Source organism: Muntiacus reevesi, chromosome 3, assembly GCF_963930625.1.
Source record: "Muntiacus reevesi chromosome 3, mMunRee1.1, whole genome shotgun sequence".
NCBI classification, from domain to species: domain Eukaryota; kingdom Metazoa; phylum Chordata; class Mammalia; order Artiodactyla; family Cervidae; genus Muntiacus; species Muntiacus reevesi.
Window position 1 is genome coordinate 81,950,728 of NC_089251.1, and position 9,207 is coordinate 81,959,934.

The 9,207-nt window shown below is 44.2% G+C and overlaps 1 protein-coding gene across 1 annotated transcript; it reads left to right on the top strand.

Moving 5' to 3' along the window:
* The first annotated feature begins 312 nt into the window (after positions 1–312).
* CYP1B1 (cytochrome P450 family 1 subfamily B member 1) lies at positions 313–8,919 on the top strand. The gene is made up of 3 exons (XM_065929422.1): positions 313–751; positions 1,175–2,206; positions 5,061–8,919. Exons 2-3 carry the CDS (start codon positions 1,176–1,178, stop codon positions 5,647–5,649), a joined length of 1,620 nt encoding a protein of 539 aa, XP_065785494.1. The 5' UTR covers positions 313–751; position 1,175; the 3' UTR covers positions 5,650–8,919.
* The last annotated feature ends 288 nt before the right edge of the window (positions 8,920–9,207 follow it).

Sequence of the window (9,207 nt, forward strand, 5' to 3'; positions counted from 1 at the left end):
CGTGGAGCGCGCTCCCATCGAGAGCTCAGGAGTGGCGCTCAGGTGGTGTCCCGAGCGCGCGTCCAGAGAAACTGCGGCCTCGATCGGGAGCGGCTGTGAGGAAGAGTGATATGGGGGAAACGAAAAGTTCTCGCCGCCGCTTCCAGGAAAGCCACCAGCTACTGCTCCAAGGCCGTCGGGGTGCACCGGGACTGTCTCGCGTGACCACCAGCGCGCGGCGACCCCAGTCGTAGTCCGAGAGGCCTGTTGCAAGGCGCCCCGCCTCCCCCTGCAAGCCCCGCCCCCGCCAGGTCCGGTTGCCTCCTCCCCACTCACAGACCTTAAAATAGAGAGAGGCGGGATGGCGCGTTTTACTCTCCAGAGTGACTGTGCAAACCGACCACGCCTCTGCGACGCCAGCTGTCAGAGCCTTGCGGGGGGCGTGAGGGCTGGCAGTTGACTCCATTCATCGACCCTCAACCGCAACTCTCACGCGTGGAGAAAACCCTGACTTTGCCGAGGCTCAGGTGCAGCGAGGCTCGGCAAAGAAAACTCCTTTCTGCACCCCTATCCCAGTCCGAGCGCCCCGGGCTCTGACGACCCCTAGAGACTCCAGAGTGGGCGCTGAAGTTCCCAGAGCTGGCAACAGGTGTCCAGGGCCGGCCTCCGATTTTCTGGAGACACTGAGAGTGCGGTCTTGAACCCCACAAGGGCCCCAGTCCGCTCTCCGAGCCGGCCGTCTGGCGCTGCTGGAAACCGCGCCTCCTGGCAGGTCAGTGTCAGCTGAGCCGCCTTCCTGCGGCCTCTTGTGATGCGTGGGTTCTCGCAGATCAGAAGTGGCGGGGGTCGCAGGGACCGGGGTGGTAGGCACTTAGAGGGAACTGAGCGCCACACCTTGATGCCCGCTGTGTTGTACTTGAATTGCAGGAACCGTTACGCGGCTGGGGCGGGGTCGGGGGAATCCGGTCATAGAGAGGCGGAAACACGACCCTTCCCCTCGCTTTTGGGGAATGGGTTTGGGATGGCAAGAGGCGTGTTTAACTGCTTCTTCAGTGAGCTAGCCCTGATCTGACCTACGTGCTACCTCCTGCCTACCCAACAGTGCACGGTAGCCCGAGGCAGGTGGGTAGGAGCTTGGGGCGCCCTTTCTTTCTCTGCCTACCTGAGTGTCACGCCTTCGCCCTTCTCTCCCCAGCATGGCCACCGGCCTCAGCCCGGACGATCATCTGTCGCCGACCCTTCTGTCGGCCCAGCAGACCATGCTCCTGCTGCTGCTCTCGGTACTGGCCGCAGTGCACGTGGGCCAGTGGCTGTTAAGGCAGCGGCGGCGGCAGCCGGGCTCCGCGCCCCCGGGTCCCTTTGCTTGGCCGCTGATCGGAAATGCGGCATCAATGGGCTCGGCGCCGCACCTCTTGTTCGCACGCCTGGCGCGGCGCTACGGCGACGTCTTCCAGATCCGTCTCGGCAGCTGCCGGGTGGTGGTGCTGAACGGCGAGCGCGCCATCCGCGAAGCGCTAGTGCACCAGAGCGCGGCCTTCGCCGACCGGCCGCCCTTCCCCTCTTTCCGCGTGGTGTCGGGTGGCCGCAGCCTGGCTTTCGGCCAGTACTCGGAGAGCTGGAAGGTGCAGCGGCGCGCGGCGCACAGCACGATGCGAGCCTTCTCCACGCGCCAGCCGCGCGGCCGCCGGGTCCTCGAGGGCCACGTGGTAGGCGAGGCGCGGGAGTTGGTGGAGCTGCTGGTGCGCCGCAGCGCGGGCGGCGCCTTCCTAGACCCGCGGCCGCTGACCCTGGTGGCCGTGGCCAACGTCATGAGCGCCATGTGCTTCGGCTGCCGCTACAGCCACGACGACGCCGAGTTCCGCGAATTGCTCAGCCACAACCAGGAGTTTGGGCGCACGGTGGGCGCGGGCAGCCTGGTGGACGTGCTCCCCTGGCTGCAGCGCTTCCCTAACCCGGTGCGCACTGCCTTCCGTGAATTCGAGCAGCTCAATCGCAACTTCAGCAACTTCGTCCTAGACAAGTTCCTGAGGCACCGCGAAAGCCTCCGGCCCGGGGCCGCCCCCCGCGACATGATGGACGCTTTCATCCACTCTTCGGGGCCTGACTCTGGCGATGGTGGCCCGCGCCTGGACGTAGACTACGTGCCCGCCACGGTCACAGACATCTTCGGCGCCAGCCAGGATACTCTCTCCACCGCGCTGCAGTGGCTGCTCGTTCTCTTCACCAGGTAAAGCCTCCACGAGGCTTGGGTCAGCCTTCCTCCTTCCCTCTGTAAAAGGTGGAGTGGAATTAGAATGTGTTGAGGTCGCGACTAGCGCTCAAGGAGGGTTTGGGGTTTCGCTGCAGGTCCCCCCGTCTCAAAGCTGAGACCACGTCCAGAAAGCGCGACTCTGGAAGGCAGTGTGCTGGCCGGGATGCGTTGTGCACGCTCCACCCAACCGTGCCGGGACGGCTCGGCGTCGCTGATCTTGTAGCTCACCGCTCCGAGGGGGGATAAATAACCACTTGGAATAGCAAGATTAAGTGCCCAAGATCATCCCTCGATCTCCCACATTGGCACGGAGAAGCAAAATTGGAATCGTTCCGTAGGAAAGGGCAGCGTAGTAAAAAAAATATGTTAAGTAAGCACGCCTAATCGGCTCGGCTGGTCTTCAGCGCTGACTGGAGGCCGCCTGACCCGGCAGCCAAAAGCCAACCACCCTTTAAAGGCTTTGTATCGCGACATAGCTAGTGTTCGGCGGCGGAGCCTCAAGGAACGATAATTCAAATCTTTAGGAAAGCGACCAGAAACCAGCGGATTGTGCTGGGCGCATAAAACCGCCGCTCTAGGCGTAGAGGTGTCGGTGTAAAGAACAGGAGAAGCCGTAACTTTAACGAACGCTGAGCGGCATCTGTTATAGAAAGGGAAGCTGAGTATCTGGGAGGCACCTGCTAACCTCTCGGATCCCTGGGCTCGGCTGAGTTAGTTGGTCCCCAGCCGCGGGCCTCTGCTAAATTTGTACACGCACGAACTAAACATGTCTCCGGTATCCCCAGATCAAGCAAATATAACATAAATTTTACATAGATCATAGTTATATTAAAAGATGAGCCGTTGATTTACATGGGCAGCCGGTATTTTATCTGGCATCCTTACACCAGGGGCAAATGTCTCATTCAAGGCAAGTCTTGATTGCTTTGAGAGACCAGAAATCCTGGTTATGCAATCTGGCGCACAGGTAGGGGAAGCTGGAAAATAAAAAGAACTTCTTTTGTTAGAATCCACTGCATCAGAATCCTGTATTTCCTTAGACACTGCTTTCACAATTGGCGGGGGGGGGGGGGGGGAGTGCATATTTAAAATCACTTTTCAGTATTAATATCATGGAAACACATATGGAGGAGGGGCAGAAATCGCATCATGAGAGTCAATAATAGATCAGGAAGAAGACAATTCCAAAATGGGATCAATAAATCCCTTGCTTCCCTAGATGAGCATATTATCTTTTGAAACTTCCTTTCTTTCTTTTTTCTTTTTTTTTTTTTAAACCAGAAACCAAATTGTAAATCGTTTTCCGTGTACTCCAATTGGGCAGCAAAAGGGAATAAAACAATTTGGGGGTCACTTTCAATTCACTATAGCTGATGAAAAGTTCCTCTTTTTAGTGAAAAGACAATATGATGGGGAAGGCAGATTGCATTTCATATTTTTTATGTAACTTGTAGAAATACAGCTACGCCCATTCATTTATGTATTGTCTATAGCTGCTTCCACCTCATAGCACAAGCTGGGAGGTAAGAGGGTTTGATCCACAAAGCCTAAAATATTTACTATCTGGCCCTTTATGAAAAAAGTTTGCAAACCTCGGAAAAATCACCCATAATGTCATCACAGGCACACTTAAATTTTTTTTCAAAGTCGCAATAATTACACATTTTTTTTTACTTCTTACATTTCTACTTATATAGTGGCCATTTCCCTGTCTTTTAAACTTTATTTTAGTAATTTTTTACTACATAATTTTAGTAATTTTTATGGCTATATAATATTTTGCCATAGGAACAGATCATTATATACAATCATTTCTCATGTTTGTTTAAACATTTCTTTAAAGAGTGAGCTATTTTAAATGTTTCTGCTATATTTTAATGTTTCAGCTATATTTAAACTTTTAGCTAGTATGGTTACTTTTTTTGTACCTGCTAAGTTATTTCCTGAAAATAAATTTCCAGACATGGATCACTGGCTTTTAAAAGAGTGGGGAGGAGTTACCCTTATAGGTCTTGCTTTGTAATAAGATTTTGTTTTCCAAAAGGATTGTACTAGTTTTATCAGCAACAGTGAATAAATATTACAGTCTGTACTGTAATCTCATGAACATTAGGGGTTTGCTTTTAAAGTTAGAAGATATGTACCTTTATCTATCAGGATACTAATGATCTTTGTATAAAATGAGAATATTGTGTTCTTTGGAATTGTCTAGGGAGATGAAGAAAAAAAGAATTCACTTTCAGGGTTACATTTTAATTTTTGTGGGACCCAAGTGCTTTTGCCTTTGTAGATGCATTACTCTACAAATTTTTTTTAAATTAAATTTTATGACTACATTGGTATAAAGATTAGCATGTTAAAGTTATAAAACATTTTCATTGGCCTAAAAGCTTTTATTCTTCTGATTTTAAAAGAAATGAGTTTTCATGAGTTCCTAAAAAGTATTGTATGTCCCCGGCACTTCCTGCTGTATCCAGTGGAGAGAAGTCGTCTTTACCCTTGTCATGCTTTTTCAGGCTGAGAAAACTTAGACCTTTTTTTGACTTATGATGGGAAAGAGAGTTTGAGCTGTGTGAGACTTATTACAGAAAACATAACTGTTATACTTCATCTTGTAATGCAGTGATAAATTAGGAAACTGTTTTAGATTTTTTTTTTTCTGGAAATGTTAATTCAATTACTGATTCAGATAGCCAGTTTAAAGAACGGTGGTATAAAAATAAATTGTAATGGGCTTTCTAGATGAAAGAAGGATCAGTGTTTTTTTCTAGATGAAAGAAGGATCAGTGTTCCTCATTGATTTTCTCTCTCTGCCGTTAACACCAAACAGGTATTCGGAAGTGCAGGCGCGGGTACAGGCAGAACTGGATCAAGTGGTGGGTAGGCACCGGCTGCCCACCTTGGAGGACCAGCCCCACTTGCCCTACGTCATGGCCTTTCTTTATGAAGCCATGCGCTTCTCCAGCTTTGTGCCCGTCACCATTCCGCACGCCACCACGGCTAGTGCTTCTGTCTTGGGCTACCACATCCCCAAGGACACGGTAGTGTTTGTTAACCAGTGGTCTGTGAATCATGACCCGGTGAAGTGGTCGAACCCAGAGGACTTTGACCCAACCCGATTCTTGGACAAGGATGGCCTCATCAACAAGGACTTGGCGGGCAGCGTGATGATTTTTTCTGTGGGCAAACGGCGGTGCATTGGGGAAGAGATTTCTAAGATGCAGCTGTTTCTCTTCATCTCCATCCTGGCTCACCAGTGCAATTTCAGGGCCAATCCAGACGAGCCTTCGAAAGTGGATTTTAATTACGGCCTGACCATTAAACCCAAGTCATTTAAAATCAATGTGACTCTCAGAGAGTCTATGGAGCTCCTTGATAGTGCTGTCCAAAAGTTACAAGCGGAGAAAGAGTGCCAGTGATAAGCCAGAGGCAAGCAGAAATTTTATAACTATGCAAGTTGGGGGATGGGAGTAAAATTACAGGGATCTTTTTTTTCCCCTTAGCTCCTCCGTGCCACCTTCTCAATGAGCCTCTAAGATGAGCGTAAACCAACAGACCCACAGATGATGTGCTTTACACACTTGTCTTCAGAATAGCACCTCACGAGCCCTGGGCTGTGTAGCGGCTCCAGATGTTGTGAGTGAAAGAGCTTAAGGGTCCAAAGAATTTTTTTACGTATATTGAATGTTGCTAATAATTTCTTGAGGAAGCTTTCTTTGGAGTTAAAACACACAGGTACATATACACAGAACTACCTAATAAAAAGGCATTTCAGTAACCATGCCTTGCTGGGTGAGATCCAAGATTATGTTCTGCATGCTCCATAGAAAATTGTATTAAGCAGTTTTAGGAAATATTGTTGAATATGCAAAGATGAATAGTTTCAGTGTAAGGTGTGATTTGGGGTAATAAGGGAAAAAATAAAGACCAGAAATTCCCTTCTCACTTTTTCAATGAAATGGCTTAGTTAGGCTCTAATATCTATGGGTGGATTTATCTTTTTTGCCCACTGATGTGCTTCCTCTTACTTTATGGGATGAGTCATAAAGTTATTAGCTCAAAAGAAAATCAACTGTAGTGGGGTTCAGTGATTTCATGAATTTTAAACTATAAATTGTTAAATTGTAAAAAATTCCAAGCTGAAGACATACCTTGTTTGGTTACTAAAGTACAGAATTTCAATTATGAGGAAAAAAATTTACCAGCTCAGCTAAACTTTTAAGTTTTGTGATTATAACATACTGACTTCAATGAATCTCGTAGGTTTAAAAAAAAATCACCAAATAGTGTTCAAGATATATATATATATATATATATATATATATATATATATATTACATAATTATTCAGTACCAATATATATTAGTTATTTTATCATTAAATGGTATTAGTTATTTTGGTCAAAGAAAGGTTGAACAATGTCTTTTATAATGTCACAGCAGCCAGAAAAGTACAACCAATTTAAGCAGTTTTGATTCAAATACATAGTATGAGCTTGATTAAATCAACTGCCTGTTTTGGACATCATGGAAACCAAGCTGAAGCAAAGTCTCTTCTCTCATTGGAAATTTGAATTGAAAAATCTCAAAATTGGATCTGAAAGATGTGTTCCTTATCACTTTACAGCATGTTTATTAAACTTATATTCCCAATACAGAATATCTTTCCCAAACTGATTTAGTTCATATGTTATACTTCTAAACTCTTGTCATGCTTAAAATTTTAATTTAATTTTAAAGCCATTCTGATTATTGAGTTCCAGGAAGTTACTGGAAATCTGGCCTGTGGAAGGCAGGGAGACTGAATCTGTGTCTGCCTGGTAAACAGTGAAAACTCACACAAAATATCTTGATGTTCTTTATTAAATAACATCGTGGAGAAGTTCCATTATAATGGACCTAGTTTTCCTTTTAAATAACTTTTTTAGATAGCAGCGGTATTTGTGTTTTGGAAAGTCAGAATTAGTCTTGGGAGGTTGTTTCGAGGATTGCATTGGATTTCAGTGGTGCCAATCAGGTCAGCTGTGCTATTTAAGACGACCTAGTGATCTTAAGCAGGAGGTCACTTTGGTAACTGTGAAGACCTAAAGCTTGAACAAAATATATATGTTCAGTTTATGTAAATAACCTGAAAACCTTTTTTCAAAAAGTGATGGAAGGTCGCAAAAGTACAAAGTGAAGTTTGGAGTTTTAACTTTCATTGCTCATAAATGTACAAAGGAAGTTGTGAAGTGTCCTAAAAGCTTACTGCTTGTTACATTTCATTAAGCTTTTTGGAATCTTTTTTATCAAAATTACAAAAGAAAGAGTGTATGATCATTTTGTGTGTGTGGGGTGGTGTGGGGGTAAGAGAAAGGAGTGAAAAACATGAAAAGGAGGAAAGATGGCTAAACATTCTCCCACTCATTCAGAAATTAATTAATTTGTAGTGTGAATATTTAGGATAAAAAAGTGTTTCTTGGGCTAGTGTTGAATCCCACGTAGATTTTTAAAAATCCACAGTATAGCGGCACTATTAAAATTTGGAATTCTTATTAATAAACATTTGATATAATTTGAATTCATAAAATCTCACAGATGTATCTCTTGAATATGAAAAAATCTGTGCCAGTATTTTTAAAGGCCCCAAAGTCAACAGTAGAAATCAGGCTTACCCAATACGTTTCAATTTTGTTGGCATTGGCTATTGCAAAACATTGATATCTACCCTTCCCTGTGCCCTGAGCAGGGCTGAGGCTGTAATTTGGGGCTGCCCTAGCCCACTTACTGTGAGAGACTTGTGGCAGCAAAAGTAATCGTGTACCAATCTGGATGCCTCATTAAGTCAACCAGATCCAGATGCGCTGTAATCGGTTTTTATGTACGTAGGCTCAATTCATCTGGCACTTTCAGTGATGAGAGAGCCGGGTTTACAAAGAAGACAGTGAGGTGAGTACTGGGAGATTTCCTGGTTTATTTAATATGTTTGTAACCCAGTTCAAGGAAGGAAAGCAAAACCAAAAACAGACAAATAAAAATAGCCAAATTTGAGGGCTGCTGTAATCAGGTTACAGGCTCAATCAGAAAAATCTAATTTTATTTCTGCCAGAGAAAGAATGTATTTGCTGGTCACCATTTTAGTCAGAACGTCTACTCCAGGTTATTGCAGTAGTTAAATATATTGTTTATTAAATGCTTCATTTATATATTAAAGCTTTGACTCAGTAAGAAAATTGCTTTTCTTTTTTTTTTCAAAGCAAGAGGAAGATGTCTCAGGTTTGTTTTGTGGATTATGTAAAAGCTTTCATGTCTCAGAACTTAGCCTTTACCTGTGAAATGCTATTACTGCCTTAACACTTTCCTGTTAGATCTATATTAGATCAAATAGTTGCATAGCATTATGTATGGATTTGTATGCTTTTTAGCTATGACACAACTGTATAATCACAGGTATACTTTAGTAGATGTTTATAATTCAAGGATAACCTCTTATTTAACCTTTTCTTGCTTTTGTATTTTATCATTTATGCTTTCCATCTGTACACAGCAACTAAAATACTTGGTTGTAATGAAATAGATTTGTGGGGACACAGCATTTGTTTGACATACCACATTTTAAAAATTCTATATCTGTAATTACCTATAATAGGACACCACTGCCAAAATAATAAAAATCACTTTCATAATCTTGTCAGGAAGTTTTACTTTATGTTGTAGCAAATACAGCCTAATGTGTTTATTCATTTTAACTACTATTTATAAGTGCTTGACTTAAAATATTGCTTTGTAAATATTTTCTTTGGCCATTTTACATTTTTCTTTTTAATAGGCTTTCCACATCCAGTTCCCTACCAAATTTTTGTTCTGTCTCTATTTTTTAATTGAAATACAGTCGATTACAATCTTATGTAAGTTTCAGGAATATAGCATAGTTCATAGATTCAATGTTTGTATAGATTCTGCTCCATTTTAAGTTATTACAAAATAATAGCTATATTC

Excerpts from the sequence above, each read along its gene's own strand:
- CYP1B1 (XM_065929422.1), top strand. The coding sequence starts at position 1,176 with ATGGCCACCGGCCTCAGCCCGGACGATCATCTGTCGCCGACCCTTCTG. Across the intron at positions 2,207-5,060 it reads CTGCTCGTTCTCTTCACCAG|GTATTCGGAAGTGCAGGCGC; the intron begins GTAAAGCCTCCA and ends AACACCAAACAG.